Genomic DNA, 19,616 nt, shown 5'->3' with positions numbered 1-19,616 from the left:
GAGGACCGAACTTGGCCACCCCTGTCCTAGTAGTAACATTTTAAGATGAAATCAACCAAAATACTTATCAAATACATTCAACATAGATGCCATCAGCAATGTTCAGTAATGCTCATGGGTTGGATTAGATTGTCAATCAGATTTAATTTGTGATAGAATGTCATTTTGGTTGATTTTGCCTTTCAGTGTTTTGCATACAGACAAATGATCAATTCAAAACACACTGCTCATAAAAACAGACTTTTAAACAAACATCAACAAATGTCATTCTGTTACATGCTTGATTGCGATCACGGTGCATTCTCTAAGGCATTCTTTGAGATGTTGAAGAACAATGATCATGCTTTGAATGCTCAAAATATTATCGCAATTTTCACAAAGTGTTAACATTTAACATAATGCTTCAAAAAATAAGAGGGAATAGAAACCAAAAATGGGGACATAGACAAAAATTACAATTGAAATTCCATTGAACATAATGTTTATGTTGCTGAATGAATATGGTTATTATGATAAACAAATTAAAGAAATGAACATTAACTCATAAAAAACACAAAACACATAACAAAAAAATTTGATAACTATTACAGTAACACAGCAACAATAATATGATAGGACAAATAATGATAATGGAGTTGTGACAAAAAAAAAGGTCAATCATAATGGCGGGAATGAGACGACTGCTTGATAGACAAATAGATACAATGTATACAAAAAGTCTACACACCCCTATTCAAATGCTAGATTTTGTGATCATAAATAATAAGACCCTAACAAATCACTTCAGATTTGTTTCCACTATAATGAGATCTTTTGCCTGTAAAACTCAACTGAACAAAAAAGAAATGTTTTTGAGTGGGGAGGTAAAAATATAAAAACTGCGATAATGTGAAATGTAAATGTAATGTGCAATGCATTTACAAATGTGTAATGTAAAATGCTCGCAAGCGTGTCTGTGCCTGGCATTCAAACACAGGTGTGTATACATTAAATCTACTGTAAATTGGATGGCTAGAACAGATAGGTAGATAGATAGATAGATAGATAGATAGATAGATAGATAGATAGATAGATAGATAGATAGATAGATAGATAGATAGATAGATAGATAGTGTAAAATAAGGTGAGGTAACAATATAATATAATAACAATATAATTGAATATATGTTGGTAAAGATGATGAAAAAGATGGATACAAGCAATCAAACGAAACAAATCATATTCAAAATGATGAATTGCGGGAGTGAAGAGAAGGCGAAGATTCAAGCAGCTCACTTCTCGTTGTCTTGACTTCTGCACATCATCTGTCTTGGAGTCTTTCGGTGAAGTGACAGTCTCTGACAAGGCCTTCTTTGGTGACGCCTTGACATCCTCCTTTAGAGATTTAGTTGGGACTTTTGTCTTCTCCTGGCTCGGCGTCTGTTTGCGTACCTGAGACGTACCTGTGGGTTTAGACTGGGTGGGTGCTGTTTTTGATGAGGTGGTAGATGTCTTGGAATAATTGGGTGCTGCTTTAGGGGTGGACGCAACTTTGGCATTCGACAAAGGACCCTTAACCTGAGCAGTGGGCTTTGTCAGAGTCTGACCTTTAGCCTGACTCTGACCTTTTGTTTGATTACCGGACTGAGCAGGATTCTTACTTTGAGTAGGAGTTTTACTTTGAGATTGTCCTTTACTTTGGACTGGGGGTTGTGTTGGACCCTTGCTTTGAGAAACTGATTGAGAAGAACCCTTGGCTGAAGCAACAGAGTGGGTAGAACCCTTAATTGGAGGGGAAGCTTGGCGTATCACCTTGGCTTGAGACGAATTCTCAGCCTGTTTCATAGGAGAAGCAGGGCCACTTACTTGGGGACCCAGTAGTTTCTGTTGCTGCTGAGGACCTGGGGCCTTTGGCCCTGACCGCTGATCAGGCTCTTTCTGCTCAGGTGGTTGCTGATTTGACGCTGCAGGTGGCACGGTGGAACCCACAGAATGGGTGGCGGGGCCCGGGATGTCTCCTAAACTTCCTGACAGAGCCCTCTGTGTCTGGCAGTTCAAGCAGAGCCATTCTTTTTTCTAAAAAAAAAAAAAAAAGAGAATGGGAATTAGGACTACTGTAAGAAACTCAAGTTACTTTATACTGTATACGATGATGATTTTTGATCAGTTTGAGATGCTTTACTAATTTGACATTCAAACATCTGTCACGGTGGACTGTCCATTACAACCTATATGGAGCATACAACATCTGCTATCAGCAAGGCTGTAGTTTGTCTTCCGTTATTTGCACTGAACATTATCTTCATATGTAAATATAAATACTGACACAACTGAAAGGCTTGCAGAAAAACCTCCATAGGCAGCAAATTGAACATACACGGATTAGCTATCAGGTCAGTGCAGCAGATCGATGAGGCAGCTCAATGAAATGCGATACTTATATTACAGGTTATGAAAGATGAAATGAGAGGCGGCAGCACCACGTTTGTAACCCTGCTCTCCGTTTCTAAAAGGATCATCTTTGCCTGAGGTCTGAAGAGGCAGTCTGTCAAGACTTGCATAACAACACAAAACAAAGCACAATAACACATCTAATTATACAGAGGGTTGATGACTCTTGTAAACTGACTAATGCCAATATTTAACACATTTTTAAGAAGACATTGTTGGAGTAAATTGAATTTGGGTAATTGCTTTCGCAAATACAATACTGTGGCATTTCCCGCTTAACATAAAGCAACAAACTAGTATAAAGTATTCAATTACTTTGAATGTTAAATAACATTCTACATTATAAGCAAGAAAAAGAATGAGTCAAGGTTGGCAGCCATTCAGTCAATAAGAACATGCCAAGTGCATTGATTCACATCGTCCTAAGACCCACCAACAATACGGTCTTTTGTGCTCTAAAAAAGAAGTCTGTAATAATGAAAAAAAAAAAGACATTGATTATTGTCCTACTGCTTGGCTGTTTGATTGGAGATCAGAAACCATAACCATTATCCACTTTGTTGTAGGATTTGCTCTGCTGGCCTGAAAGCACATCAAGATGAAAGCTGATGTGCGTGAAAGCTATAATAAAAGGACCGGATTGGAGTGTCTGTGTCAAACTCTGATGCACCTAAAAAACGTTGTCTGGTTCATGTTGTACTTTCATATTCATATCATGCTTAATACAGTTAGTAGGAGTAGTAGTTAAGAATAGTTCATCTTAGTGTAGATATTCAGATGATATTTGCGATGTGCCGTTTATTAAATTTCGAGATTTGTTTCTCAATACATTATGCGTGTTTGAAGAAGTGCAAAGACTGAGAACTGTGTAGTACCTAATATTGAAGAGAGAGTGTTTCTGTTTTTCCGATGACTTTCGGCGTGGCTAAAACGGCGCTGCCTGAATCTCTTTGGAGTTATGAGTCCCCACTTCCTCTCTACATAAGAACTAAGAACCTTCCTATGCATCAGCAGTTATCCAGCACAATAGCGAGTTACTTATTTATGATGACTTGGCCCATTTGTACGTCAGCGTGCGGTTAGCTAGCTAGTTATGCCTACATTGCGCAAATGCATTTTAGCTGGATGCCACAATTAAAAGAACACCTTTGTGTTGTTATTTAAATTCCTTATTGTTATGTATTTTGTATCGTAATATGTTTGAACATAAACAGGGATGTGATTTGACCAAAGTGAAATTATCTGAAAATTTAGCCGGGGGTCTGGGGGCCAAAGAAATAGACAAAACAACAGCATAAATTTTCAATGTATATTGAACTATCCCATATAAAATGGCAGTTTTAGTCAACTCAAAATCAGTCACATTCAAAAACATTGGACTGCCTTTGCTTTTAAAAACTATCACTGAGAATATCATCATATCTAACTCATGTGATTACTAAGTTAACACATAAATAATGTTGAAGAGTTCAAATTTCATGAACAAATAATTGTATCATGACCAAATGAAAAGTAACTCATATTAGAGCATACCACAAATGTCTTTGTTATAGCAGAAGATGTTATCTGTCGGAGTCATGTGCATACACAATGAACTACTAAAAAAAAAAAACGATCAGATTTTTTTTTTTGGGGGAGATAAAAAAAGCGGAATTCCGCGAATTAGCGGAAAAATCACATCCCTGCATAAAGCATTTTGAGGTACATAACTAGCAGGAAGTACAGTATGTGCTCAAATGGCTGTCATGTAGTGTGTGGTGTAAGGTACAGGCTAAATGACGTGTGCAACCATGTTAAATAAAAGGTTAACTTTCCATAAGGCTCTGTTATGTGGACCCACAGACCAACACAACACCAAGTCCGCTGGCCAAAAGTAGCTCCCGAGCTAGCTGTTGGCTAACATCTGTTGTCACGCTTTTGAAAGCCCTGCAACAACCCGGTGTTACATATTCCAGACACCGGTAGCTTTAACCAGATCTACATTTTGGTTTCAGCACATTCAGTGTTTGAGAAGGGAGAGAAACGCTTCATGTTTCACCATTTGAAGCCTCATCTTGTATATTTTTAATTAATCAAATTTGGTAGGGTTACTAGCAACACTCTTCTGTGTCTAATGTATGAGACATGCTTATTTTGTCTTTAAAAAAAGTCATTTTTAATGCTTGACTTGCATACATGCTAACACTTTCTTGGCTCTGCCCAAAGTCCATCGGAATCTGTTGTCTCAGCTAAGATGAGGATGATGATGATGATGATGATGATGATGATGATGATGATGGAGCAACTAACAAGCCAAACAGACAGACTTGCTTTGTTTTCTTCTCTCTCAAGTGCTCTACTGAGAAGCTATATATAAACAGGTACACTCTAAAATCTCACCATCTGTGCCGGTACTTTCACACATAATAAAAAAAAAAAATGCTGTGTCGAAATGTTGGTGAGCCACTGTTGCTTTGTGACACACATATGATTAGTGATTAGTAAAGGCACAGTATGCTATGATGACACCCGCTTAACCAAAACCACGCCCCTTTCACAAATTCAATTCACAATTCAATGTGACCAAATTTAAAATATGCCTACAGTAATGTCATGTGTGTGTTCAGTATATATAGCCGATAATGTAATCTTACCAGAAATACTCGCTGTCATCATCAACATTTTATGTAAAAAAAGAAAAAAGAAAAAACAATCAGCAACCTTTTATAGGTTCTAGTTGGGCATTCAACTAGAGTTAATTTAATTAAAATACTTTGACCCAAAAGCATACATCTTCCTGAGGTGCCAAACTTTCCCTTTGCTCCTGAATCAGCAAAACGTGAAATGGAGATATGAGAAGACCAAACTGGATCAGAGAGTGGCAAATTATTCATGTAGAGTGCTTTAGCCTGTACGGCGGTGCGGAATATGTGCTGTGCTTCCCACCTCTTCCCACACTGTATGCAGAAAATCCAGCTGGTATAGAGCAGGAGCTGTTTCAGATACAGCCATCTAACACCCCAAGAAAAGCCCAAACTCACCATGACGTTCCCCAAGTAAATGCGGCACTATTACAGCACATGAGGTGGAAATAAACCAGCTCAGGCTAAAATATTGAAGAAATGGTTCAATGTATCACTATGCGCTTTAAACAGTAATCCACTTGACTTTTTGCATTTGTGTGTGGGCAAGGGTGTCTGTGTGTCAGTAGCAGCAGGCTGTTAGTGAGATCATCTCGTTAGTGAATAGGTAGTTAAATGGCAGGAGGTTAACTTGTCTATTCAGTGGAAAGTGTGCTGTACTTCACCTTGGCTCTCAACTGGAACGCAGATGCAGCTGACAAGACTATACACACTAATCTGTCCATTAAGTTTGAAGCCTGTAGTGCCCATTACTATCCATAAAATATCAGCACCAGTTTTCCACTAAGAGCAATGCATAGCGATTTAGCTAGCTAGTTAGCTAGCTAGCTCCAGAATGTAATACAGTGTTCCCTCACTTTTCGCTGGCGCGTTCTAAGCAACTATCGTTACACTTTCAAAACAAATACTAATCATGGTGTAAGAAGAGTGTTGAAAGTCTAAAAAGAAGTTAATAATTATGAATCATAAAAACAACAAATGAGTACAGTAAAGTTTGATAAGACTGCAGAAATGGATGGCAGATGCTTGGGTCTGGACATGTTGATTTTGAGGCCTCTTACATTACATAACTTCCTGTGTATATTCTTCTTTGTCCCTTAACACCTTTGTTTAGGCTGGTTGCGCTGCAATGAATCCACAAAAATCCCACTTTAACTACACCTACTCTGTGTGGGGCATCCCAGGGAACCACATACTACAGGGGGTGGAAGGGAATCGGTTGGTGTTTTTTGATTTTCGTTGTGTTTGTTCTTTTTTTTATGTTTTTAAGTGAAGCACCTTGTGTTGCTTTTAAAGTATTAAAGGTGCTATAGAAATAAAGATTTGATTGATTGATTGACTAAAAAGTCAAAACGTCCCACTGATACTAGCTTAATTTAAGTGTCTGATTGGGTGACTTAAAACACGGTGTAACCTAACCATAACCTCCTTGCTGAATGTAATAAATAAAATAAAATAAAATAAAATAAAATAAAATATTGTGCCTTTATTTTTAACTCTGATTAGTTTTGCATTGACCAATGCTATTATATGTTGGAATCCTATTCAAAGATGCAATGTTTAATACAGTATACTGCACATCAGTATATTGTCTGGGGTATTCTGAACCTCCTTTTGCATTTTTTCCCACAGTCATAAGTCTCTGCTGCAGATAATACACCATATATCCAGAAAATGAGCTTAAACGCTGTAGGCAGATGCAGGCCGAGCCTAATTTATGACTTGAATTGCGGGGGGAAAAAGCAGCATTTATTCTGTGCAGGCATTGTGATGCAATAGCAAATGTAAATTCAGTTGGAGGCTTTATGAAATTCAGTTGACAAAGCAGAACGTGGTTGCTGGCATGAGAGACAAAAGTAGAAACTGAACCACCAGCAGCAAAGAGGTGACTCGCAGCCGGAAAAGCTGCCCTTTTATTGTCAAAATAATGAGAGATTGAACACTGCGGGTTACCGCAAGGAAAAGGTCAGAGAGATTGATCCCATTCTCACAGATTGATCCCAGCTCCCAGAGGATGCTTCTGAGACACTATAGCCCTGAGAAGTCACATACGCTGGTGTGCATCCGCGTCTGTCTTTGCATATGCATATACAGTATATATCTATATATAGTTGGTTTGCTTGTTTGACTGCAGAAAAGAAACTACTAATTGAGACACAAGTCCTGCTGAGGGAGTCTGGAAAGCTTTTACACTTCCCGCCCATGGAGGGTGCCAGAGAGTGCAAAATTCCATTAGGGGATGTGGAGCCCTGTGGGATCACACACGCCCACACAGTAACATGAAAGCACAGTGCAGAATAACAAACTCACGGGTGCCTGAGCCAGATTTGAGCAACCTGCTGAATATTCCAATTGGGAGAGGGCTTCATTCATTCATTCATCTTCCCCTTTTCCTTACACAGTACTTATAGTCATTCCTGCCAAGCCATTTCACAGCTACAGCACACATGAATACACACGGTAGTCGATATTTTTCTTATGTAAGTGTATGGGCCTTGAAAACGTGCCGCTAGACAAAACCTCGGTGTTGCCCTCCTACTGTCAGTCAAGTCACAGCAAGCGTTAGGCCCCCCCGCCTGCGTAGGCTTTCTGCCAGTAACCAGACTGCAAACTGTGAGCAATAAATGTCAGCTGTCATTAAACGTACTTGCATACCTCGGAAAGAATGAACAGTTTAGCTGGTTACAAGAGAGCGACAAGAAATCCTCTCTGCACTGGCAGAAACACATTTGTTGGTGTTTTTAAGAAATAAGTGGAGTTATAATAAGCACACAATAGGTTCATCTATCAATCCATTTTCTATATTGTATGTCCTCATAAGATCATAGGTGAGCTGGAGCCTATCCCAGCTGACTTTGTTATAGAGACAGTGTACACCCTGGACTGGTCACCAGCCAATCTAAGGCAAATATAAACAAACAACAATTCAAACTCACATTCACACCGTTTGGGTGTTCATTGGCCGCACCATTAGGTACATCTACAACCTTTTAATTAGTAATGCACAACACTAACAGGTGTTTATGATATTTTGATTACTGTATCAAAAGTAAGTACATACAGTATTAGAGAAAAATACACGCACACAGTAAATTCTGTAGAGTAATTTTGCTCTATTTAGAGTGAGACCAAATAGACTCAGTTTTAGAGTAATATTTACATTTGGAAGAGAGTAAAATAAAAAAATTTAAAAAATAAAATACAAATAAAAGTCACTCAAGGGTTGAGGAACGAACTCACAACCTTCATCTTGGGAGACAGCCGATCTCCTCCCTGAGCCAGTTCATGCTGTGTGTTAATATATCGCTCGTGTCAGCTGGAATCTTCCTAACACCAAGAGACCAAAAACATCAAACGATGTTTTTGGTCTCCTCTTGGACATAAGCAAAGTGAGTGAGTTTAATTCCTCAACCCTTGAATGACTTTTTTTCCCCAATTCTTTATTTTACTCTCTTCCAAGTGTAAATATTAGCCTACTCTCCAGAATTTACTGTGCACGTTGTCCTTTGATGCTAGCTGAAATGAGCTACAGTGAGGTAATGCTAACATCTCATGCATTATTACATTCAGCCACCAAGTTTTTGTGCGAATTCAAAGGCATATTTTGGTTGATTTCTAAATTGTAGGAAATATGGGTTTGTTTTAAACACCCTGCTAAGTGAATTCCGAGATTTCTTTCTAAAACATTATACATGTGTGAAGATAAATGCTGAAATAACTACTCAGTTGTTGAGAGCTCAAGCCTGAGTCTGTTGAATAGCTTTAAACGTTTTTCATCATTTCAGCTTTCCTAATGTTTTTGTTTTTTGTTAATTGGCCTAGTTACAGGTTATAGTGCCCAGAGACACACTTGTGTCACCATCCTCCCACACTATATCATTTTTTTTTTTTAAATTTGGCAGGGTTATTAACAACACTTTACAGGCACTATGATAATAGCACTCAAAAAAGGATGGCAACTCAGAATAATTTTTCTCATTTCGTGTATAAAGACTGATGAGCCACTAGCCACGCCACACAGGAGATCATAATGAATTTAAAACGTGAAGGTCAGGAGAGCAGGAGGTCAGTACAACCACAACATGGACATTGGCATATTTCCCAAGGCAGGTGTGGAGAGGGCGAGTGTGTAAATATGTTTGGCTCAGTCAGCACGTAAGCATTTGATGCCACAAGATGGTACATAATAACCTTGTAACACAACATACAACAGTGCAACAGATAAAGTTGCAATCTAGGCAGAAAATCTAATACCGCTTTAGATTTTCAATTCAATCCAGTGATATTTTGCAGAGCAGTCAAGCGTGAGAAACTCTCCCTGAGCCCTTTAAATCATTGCAACTGCATGAAGTGCGCTCGGTCTGAATGAACAGCGGTTTACGGCGAGCAAGTGCGCAGAGTGAAGCGTGAGCGAGCACATGTCACGGGAGTGTGCCAGGCTGTGCCACGCCACGCCGCAGCTGTGACAGGTCGGCCAGAGTCAGCAGGTATATAGGTCAATCCCCCGCGACTCCTTCAATGGGGACACGTGCTCAGGCCTGTGGATTAGAGCGGAAATGAAGGATCATCCACAGAGCAAGCGGCGCTCGAGCCCGGTCACAGTCGCTTCTACGCAGCGTGGCCAGGCTCATTACAGGGGGGATATGAAATAATATACGATAGCAAGTCTAGAAGAAGACTTGCTGGGCCGTTTATGAAGTCCAGAAAATATGCCTTCATTGATGTCAACAGGTGAATTTTCAATAAGATATCTGAGAAACTTTCAGACTACTAGAAATGGTCACAGAATTAATGACTATGCCTTGAAGTCACTGCTTAAACTAGGGGTCACAAACTCTTTTGAAACTGAGAGCTACCTCTGAGGTAGCCTACTGATTATTGTCAAAAGATACCAGTTTCATACACACTTCTGTAAAAAAATAAATAAATCCACAAATTACATTTAATTATCTGTTAATATTGATACTTAATTATATTAATCTATGTAAAGACAGTGATTAGTGTACTACCGCTACTCATGAGGTTGTTGGGGGCTATCTATGTCGGTGACTCTCGTACACCAAGATAAGAAAGATGAGACATGACAAAATAAAATTTATATTATTTATTAACTGTTTTTGTTTTTGACTATTAGTCCCACAATGGGTAAATCTGCTGTACCTTTTTCTGGGATGTTAGCATGCTTGCTAATTAGCACTAACATTTGTACAACAACTGTACTAGTATAAAAAGCACTAAGGCAACATTAATACTGCAATTAAACAAATAAATAAAACATTTTTTAACTGAAGTTAGGGTTATACATGAATATAAGTGGCAATAGATTTATTTATATTGACGGATTATACTGCCATTAAATAACAAGATTGTTTCGATTTTTCTCTCTCCCTGAAATAGAGAAAATAGGACAAGGGAGTATTGGGGTTATAGTGATCATAAATCCTTTCTGACGCAAATGAATTTATTCATGTTTTCATATTACAATTTAGCAAAACAACATTTTCCAATTGCAGTTTCAATCTGCGCATGATATCACCTCTTGAGCCTGGAACTGATAATCTTTCAAAGAGAGTGTGTTGCTGCAAAGCAATGAACAGTCAGTCGTCTGTCATTAAGTGTGTGTCAAGCTTTGCTTGTGTATTTCCCGTCCCTGCAGGGACTGAGCAACACAGGGTCGGAAATTTTTTTCTGGTCTTTTTTTATTCATGTCTCTGTCGTTTCACTTCAGGAAGGGGCAACAGGGTGCCTTGTTTTTGCATGCAGCCCAAACAGAGTGTTAAGCTGGTCCACCTCAGCGGGCAGCAACATTATCACACACCGAGGAAAGAGTCTTTGTTTGTTTTTTTCAGTAAATGCTGTATACAGTTTATAGACTGAGCATGACTTCCATCGAGAAGAACACAATGTAATCTGTTGACTGTGAAGGTCAACGTCAAATAATAAACCCATTCAGACTCTTGTAGCTACTTTTTTCATATGATTTGCATGGGGACTGCGAGTACTGTGTATAGTCAACGTATGCTAGGAAACAGCATGTATTTGTTGCTCTATATGGGCAATTGGGCAACTCTAAGTATACCACAATTGTTAACGCCTATTGGACATCATGACTAAATTCTATAATTCTACATGTACAGCACATATCGCTGGCCGAAACCTCGTAAGTCACAATTAGTCAAATTTCATATTTTTCAAAAATCTATACTTTTGGTCAGACCACATGTGTGGGTGTCATTTTTACGAATTATTGACCAATCTGTGATGAAAATGGCTTGATCGCTTTATTGATGTCATATTAATGGTTGAAAAAACGTCATTTTTTTGGGGTCGATTTTTGGAGGTACTGGGATTTGGCCTAATCCCAGCAATATGTGATTAATTGTTTGTTCCTCTGCAGTCTTTCTTTAAAAATCAGCCATTTACAGCACAGTATTCCAAAAGCAACTATCTCATTGATCATGCAGTCGTATTTCATGAGTCATTCTCTGCTCTCCACCTTTGCAGCTTTAATTAGCATGCAGGCTAAATGGCAGTGCGATAAGAGAATGTGGCTGAATAAATGAGGCATATGCACCTGTCAATAATTGTGTAGTTTGTCGGTAGCATCAGAGCGCGGGTCGTTCTTACTCTCCCGTGGCGACGCAATAAGATGAAAGACTCAAATGTGCTTTTTCTATATTCAAATAGGGCCAAACCTCTATCCGCTTATCTCATTTTGGAAATGTTATTAAAGCTGCAAACCAATCTTATGCTGTGTTGGGCAGATGCGCCCAAACAGGCGTGTCTTGGCACATGTGTGTGTCCCCAGGACACATTAATCAGCTCGTCTCTTGTACCCTTGTTTTATATTAGACAAGCTTCTAAAAGTAACTTCCAGCTAATGTAAGAATGTACTCTCATTCATATTCATTTGTTGCTTGCAAACTATCCACCAGTGTGTCAGCTGACTCATTCACTGTTGCAACAATGCATCCGGGTACTAATTTGAAATGTTCAAACTAGATTATTTTTATTTATTTATTTTTTTTTTTTCTGTTCATTCGGTAATTTTACCGATTTGGCATGTCATCATCATTGCTCTCTCTTTTTCATTTATTTTTTATTTTTAATTTTTAATTTTTTTTATTTTGTATGTGGGTGAGTGTGTGTATGTGCGTGTGTGCGTGCGTGTGTGCATGCGTGTGAGTGTGTGTGTATTCATTAGTCCACCTAAAACCTATTAAAAAATCCCATACCGTTCACCTAAACCGAACACTTCCAGCCAGATTCGTGAGGCTGTGAGGAGAACCGAGGAAGGACCAAAGAAAAGAAAGGAAAGTGCTAAAATCAAGCTAGATTTTTATCGCTTCTGACCCTTGCATGCATTTGACAACTACCATAGTCCAGCATTATAATGTAAGACTTACTTCTTCATGTCTACTATTGCACCTCCACAACTGCTTGTACTTGCAAAACTCAAATCATTGCAAAGGTTACGCTGCCTAATAATAATAATAACATGATTTTTCTTATAAGAGAAGGATTCCACAGTCATGGTCATTCATTGCTTTAAAAACCTGTTGAACTAGTGCGAGAGTTATGTGAACAATTCCTTCATAATAAATGTTTAGGACTCAAGTGAACCGTGTGGGTTATTTGATTAGATTAGACTTTACAGTTGCTGCCCCCCCCCCCCCCCACACACACACACACACACACACACAAAAAAGACATTTATCATCACTTTGTCATCATTTGTCATTTGTCGTCACCGGTAGTGATGGGAAAATGAAGCCTCATGAAGCTTCATGAAGCACTTTTAGTATTTTTATTACTCCTCTAGATGGTGCTCTAAAGGCTAGTGCAATGAAAATGTATTACATTTCCACTGCCTTTTTAAACCAATAGTGCCATCTAGAGGAGTAATAAAAATATCACAAGTGTCAAAACGGGGGGCTTTAGGACCCAGATGCGGGAAGGCAGAGGTGTAGTCCAAAATAAAGGGATTTAATTTCTAAAGTTCAAAAACATAAAACAAAGCATGAACTTGAACTTGAACAAAAGAGGGAACAAAAAACAGACAGCAACAAAACATGGACTTGAACTAGAACCAGAACTTGGGAGGTAACCGAAAACAGGCAGCATGACATGAGGACAAACGTACATACCACAATGCACCAACACAGACAGAGGAGAGACAGCAGACTAAATACACCAACACTAATGACGCAACAAGACACACCTGGACCAGACACAAGTGGCTGAGGGCACTGATTGGACAACACAAGGAAGGGCAGGGTCACAATTAACAAGACAAGGAAAACACAAGGAAAGCAGAAACTGAACATGACAGAACCAAAACATGACAACAAGTGCTTCATGAGGCTTCATTTTCCCATCACTACAATATATGCAATGTCTAAAATATCTGAAATAAGCACAGTTGTTTTAACTCAAAGAAGAAATTACTGGCTTCAAGATTAAAGGCATTTTGGGAGTAAAAGAGCATTTAAGAGCCTATAAAAAAATGCTTGATATGTAGGTACTATTCCCTAAAGGGAAAGAACAAGCAGACTGACCATCCCATCGGCAAATATTCAATGGACGTCTAAAGCAAGCAAACAAATCCCCAAATGACTTTGAGACAGACTCAGTTTCCAGCATTCAAACACGCAACCGACAGTGACTCCTTTTAAGTGCATTGCACTCGCTTGCGGCAGTGAACTTTGCAGACAGTGAAGCTGAAGTGTTTCCGCTACATGGAGGCAGTGGGTTGGCCCATCGCTAGCTGGGCAAAAAATGTCCTCATCTAACTTTTGCCTGCCATGCTATTGTTGTCAGTCCGCAGCTCAGAGCGACGGTTGGCCCCTCGCTAACTGATCTGGTCGGCTGCCCGACAGCTGCAGCACAGAGAGATTAGCAAGGGGTTAAATGTAATATGTGAGCGATCAGTGAGCTTTATCTCTTTCATTTTGTCTGTCAATCTCCTGACCCTTTCATCAGAGATCTCCCGCTGTCTGCCTATCCGCTGACATACAACCACGCACCTCCGTTCCATAATCTCAAATTTGTGTCGCGTGCCTTTTAGTGTTTGCAGCCTCCGAGGCTAAGAGCGCAGAGAACACTCAAAACGAACCCCCCTTCGTCCCTAATGCTCGCGTTAGGGAGTAGTTGCTTGCCTGGGGTGCGGTAGAGAGGAGGGAGCGGGTACACCCATCAGGCGGGTGAAATGATGTGTTGAGACAGGAGGACCCAGAAGCAGGGGTGGGAGGAGTGCTCCAGCCCACCTCCGTGGCTCTGACAGCGAGAATAGACGCGGGCGCTGCCAGGGGCCCCCGGAGCATCGCTAAAACTCGTTAGCATAGCCACCAGGCCTTGAAGATGATGAGTTCTGAAAAGGTGATTAAGCCAATGCTGAGGTCCCTTGTAGGCCTCGCAGAGACACACTCACTCATAAGGTAAGAGAAAGATGGCAGAGGCATAAAACACCGCTGCAAAGGATGGGGGAGGGATTGGTAATTTAAGTTCTATACGCTTCTCGGACAGTCATTCATCAAAAGAGCTGCTAGTGCAGCCAAAACTGGGAACAGGTGGAGGCTGACTACAGAGACATCTTGTGAAAAATGAACTGCATGCTGCATGGAGGCTTAGCAGAATCAGGCACATAAAAATGCATTTGCCGTGTCAAAATGTTCTACTTATGCATTTTTCTCTCACTTATCAATTTTCTTTCACTTTTAAGTTTACAAGACGGCAATACAATAGAGCTGAAAAAAGGCAAAATATAGTTTAAATAATTATTTAATTCTATTTAACCATTTTAAATGTTACATATTATATTATTAGTATTAAAGTATATTATTTAGCCTGGCAAGCCATACCTACTTTCTTGAAAAAGAAAGTGGGTCTGGACAGGCGTCCATAGACAGCGATTCGGCACCGGCCGAAAACAGGCCGGCCAATCAAATTCGTCTATTTGCGTGACGTCGTCTTTGTGAGCAACGCTGTTCGAATATCAAAACAGAGTGACTCATTACACTATGAATCTTCAAGTTTTTCCCGCAACAACGACATAAGTCATTCACTACTGTCTCTCTTCGGCTAGTAGCCATGTTGGATTTTTACTCCTTAAAAAAACTTTTTAAAAATAGACTTCAGCGAGTCTCTTTTCTGACGTCACGTCCGCTGCTCGCTCATAGGTTAATTCCACTGTCTGTTAGCCTCAGAAATGCGACTGATAGGGCGGTCGACCAGACTCACTCCCCGGCAAAGCCGCAAGTGAGTCTGGATTTCCAGGCTAGTTCTATACCACTTTTTCTTTTTCAGACCGTTACCATTACGGGTACTCAACTCCTGAATAGACACCAATACCATGTACCAAATGATACCACTAGTACATTTGAGGTATAAAATATCTCCCCAAAAACAATGACGGGTAATTTTAAAGTAAAACTTATTTATCCCAATTTAGCATTTTTCCTTAAGGAGAGTGTGTAGGATTTAGTGCCATCTATCAGTGAATGGAATGCAACAATTTTAAAGCACGCACACTACGGTGCCTCAGAGAGCCTAAACTTCACAAGACTACCAACAATTACAACCAGTTAGTATTTGGAGTGAGTAAGCAAGCGAGCGAGCAGCCCAACTAGCAGGAGCTAGCGGGAACGGAGAGTAAGAGAGCTAGCTAGAGTGGCTAACAAGAGCGGCTAGCAAAAACTAGCTAGAGTGGCTAACAAGAGCGGCTAGCAAAAACTAGCTAGAGTGGCTAACAGGAGCGGCTAACAAGAACTAGCTAGAGTGGTTAACAAAAGCGACCAGTGGGAGAAGCTAGCAAAAGTTAGCAAGAGCAAAGCAGAGGAAGCATGAATCACAAAACTCAGCGATGGCCACCTGCGGGCCCCAACTGTGGAAGGTAAGCGGCGGTCGACTGTCGACCCATTGGGTCCAACACAAGCACCACCAGAAGCTAACCATATTCATGAAGTTCTTCTCCTTCGGATATCTGTAGCAGAAAGATGGCGGCATGACGCGACATATGCAATAATTAGCGATTGCTAGACCTACGATATATAAAAAGATGCACATTGTTTTGATAGAAAATATTTTTCTGCATAGTATTGAAATTAATAGTTTTTTTTAAATGTATTAATAAATTATTAGCTCACCACTAGATGGCAGTGGATCCTACACATTGTTGACAACAACAGGATTGAAATGAGAATGACGGTCATTTAAGCCACCAAACCAGCGTGCCATCTGTGCTGGGTGCCACATACTGTAATCTCAACAGGAAACAGTCACTGCTGGACACCACATCATGACACTTCCTGTCTGCAGCTGAGGCACACAATGAATTCTGCCGTCAAGTTCTCTGCGGATTAAACATGCCATGCGTAGAATTTTAGAATTGTCCTGTTTAATCTGAAATGCAAGAGTTATACTTAACTTTTGTTTTGCCATTCCAATTTGCTCCACTCGAACATATTTACAAGATTTTGTATTAGTGTAATCACACGACAAGGCGCACTATTCTCAAATGGCGCTTGTTTGTGTAGGTGGAGCATTACAATGTTGTGTAGGGGGGTTAAGCACTGTACTCGAGGGGATCGCCGCGCTCCCTCAACACAGATTAGAAAGACTCGGCTATTAGTTCCTTCATCAAAAATCCCCCCCTACTCACACAACTCACACATACACATACATTATATTCACTGCCACTGTTTATTTCTATTATATCCAAATCACCTCCTGCAATGTTATCGTATTATGTGCAGGGGTTTTAAAATGCTCTCCCTGCTGTTGCTGCTAAAAAAAAACACAAAAAAAACACTGCACACACTGGAACAAGACGGCTAAGCATCTATGTTGCAATGTCAACAGAGAGCAATCCAACCACAAGTAATTGCCAACTCAATCAATGTCATCTGAAAGTAGTCTTCAAGCAAGGAATGCAATTGGCAGGAGAAGAGTGCTGACAAGAAGAGGATGTGAGTGCATGTGCATGTGTCAACAACTGGGTGGGTGGGGATTTGGGGGGGGGGGGCAACAACTGGGCATCACAGCAAAGAAGAAGTTCAAGGGAAACTTTTCTTATCATTTCTATCACTTTAATGTAATGTAGGAAAAAAACACAAATAATTGACGATGCAGCAAGTCAAAACAGCATAAAAACAATGAAATATTGCTGAAGAGCTAAAAAACTGTTTTAAAAATATCATGCCAGTGATGTGGTGACTCTTAACATGGAAAAGTTGCTTCTTCTTCTACTTAGAAAATGTTGATAATTTTTTATTTATTAAATATTTATTATTTATTTATATATTTTGAATCACAGCTATACTGAAAATGTGGTAACTCATTTACTGGTAGCTTTAACTCATTAGTATGGGTAGTATTTAGCCCTTGGATCAGAACCTTGACTCAACCTCATCACTCGGTAGAAATAATAAGACAGCATTAGCTTGGTCCCTTTTGACCCCAATTTGGATTACTTTTAAATAGGGAAGGCCAATTAGGTATTGATCGATTATCGGCCGTGACGATTATCGGCGCCAATATTTAGCATTTTGACGAATATCGCCTGTCATATATATATATTTTTTAAATATGACAGGCGATAGTAGACTGTGAGACCTCCCCGAACTTTTCATTTGGATTTTAAATCAAGGATGTCTATTGTCAAAAATAAAATAATAATAATAATAATGAACAATTTAAAAAAACGAGCATCTTGCAAATCTGACAATGTTAAATACTCTTATAGACATTTTAAAATTAAGAATTTGAATAATTTTGACACAAATATTTAACCTTTCAATGAAATATGAAATATGAGTTCATGACCTCCTTCCTTCAATACTAATAATCGGTATTGGGCCTGGAAAAAAAAACATATCAGTCTATCTCTCTCTACCAACTATTGGTATCGGGCAAATACCCAGCCTTATTTCAAGGTGTCAATACTCGATATGGCAGCAGATACCATTATTGGTGGCTGTTTTACGATCATGAAAAATGAAATTTGAAATTAGAAGAATAGAAAATTGCCATTAATTTCATGCAATCTTAAGGAAAAATGCTATATTGGGATACATAAGTCTTTCTTTAAAATTATCCGTCATTGTTTTGTCATTTTATGTATCAAAAATACGAGTGGCGTCGGTATTGGTGATAAAAAAAAAAAAGCGGTATCATTCCTATTTTTACCCCAGCAGTTTTAAGAGTGCGCATTTCTGGCTTAATGGCCATTTTACAATGAGTACATGTGCCCATTTGAAATAAGAGAATAGGTGTGTGAGATTCCTGCAGATTAAACATCAGTCACTTCATTGAAACATGGATATACAGTAAAAGCAGAACTATATTAGAATGAGATTGAAATTATACAAAATTATAATGATTTTATTTTACTGCGTCCACCTTTTCTTTTTCTTTTTTTTGTGATAATACAAGTATTGTTTGTTTGAAAATAAACTGGTCAGCCTTCTCATGATCTGCTTGGTGTAAACCACCACTAGAATTCATTCAATTCAAACTGCACGCACGCATTCTTCAAATGCACGCGGCTTCTTCAATTACTGTCGCCGACGTGGTTTGTGTGCACACCGGCTTGCATAACAAGCAGCACAAAGGGATATAGAAGTATTAAAAGGCGTCAAGCGGCTGACGGGGGACGGATGGCTGTTTGAATCGCTGCTAGTGCACCATCGTCACATTGGGAGCCGCCAGGCTGCGCGCGGCAGGCTTGGATGCGTGATGCCGCCAGCCATCTGGCTTTGGAAGGAACTCCTGAGGGAGATTCGGGCCAGTGCCAACCTTCAAAAAACACTTCTAGCATGTTTGAGAATTAGAATGACATGTTCATCAATACTCTGCGCCGGTGTGGGAGTGGCCGCTGCGTTTCTGACGTGCTAATGTATCCACAATATATCCCTTGCATATACGGTATATTGGTGTACTGACGTCTGTGGAATCGTGAATGGAGGAATTGATAAATGGAGAAATGGATTAGGGTTATACCTCGTACAAATCATTAGCCGAGAAAACCGGCGTCAACAGTCAGAGCAATGTTAATGGCGTTGAAATAAATATTGTATTTTATATGCAATTCCTCTTTACATTTCTTCATGTGCTAAACATTTGCCGTTTTTACTGCATCCTGAGTTGCGGGCACACAAAACGAGCTGAAGCGTAGTTATTGCAGATGGTGTTGCAAATGATAAAAAGTGCCCTTGTGCAGACTATAATTGCTTTGTCACAGCCGAGGATATTAAAGAATGAGACTGTAAGAGAGCTCTTCAGTAAACTGGAGTTACAAGACTACAACAAGAGAAAACCAAAACTGAAAGTCACATCCATATTAGTTGACTATTATAATGTCAGTATCATTTGTCATTTGTGTGAGCATGACAGCGAGTCCTTAAAAGGGGACGTCAACCCCAAAGTTTTCTTTACAAATTATATTTTATGCCCGCACTAGCCTAAACACGCCATTGTAATTAATTTTGTGTTTGCGAAATATGAATACAGCTGGAAAACCTACCTGTTCTTATGCATCTCGGGGGCGGCCATTTTGTCACTTGCTGA

General features: G+C 39.5%; 1 protein-coding gene across 4 annotated transcripts in view; it reads right to left on the bottom strand.

Annotated features, from left to right (window-relative positions):
* The window catches only part of bsnb (bassoon (presynaptic cytomatrix protein) b), a 61,659-nt gene that overhangs the window by 18,420 nt on the left and 23,623 nt on the right, over positions 1-19,616 (bottom strand). For 3 of the 4 annotated variants that reach the window (XM_077572926.1, XM_077572925.1, XM_077572927.1), the window contains exon 4: positions 1,276-2,055. In XM_077572926.1, coding sequence (XP_077429052.1) covers positions 1,276-2,055 — 780 coding nt within the window. The remainder of the gene's footprint in view (positions 1-1,275; positions 2,056-19,616) is intronic. The other variant, XM_077572928.1, reaches the window with a different exon arrangement.

This window comes from Vanacampus margaritifer, chromosome 8 (assembly GCF_051991255.1).
Source record: "Vanacampus margaritifer isolate UIUO_Vmar chromosome 8, RoL_Vmar_1.0, whole genome shotgun sequence".
Lineage (NCBI taxonomy): Eukaryota > Metazoa > Chordata > Actinopteri > Syngnathiformes > Syngnathidae > Vanacampus > Vanacampus margaritifer.
The sequence above is the reverse complement of the archived record's forward strand: the minus strand, read 5'-3'. Positions and strand labels throughout refer to the sequence as shown.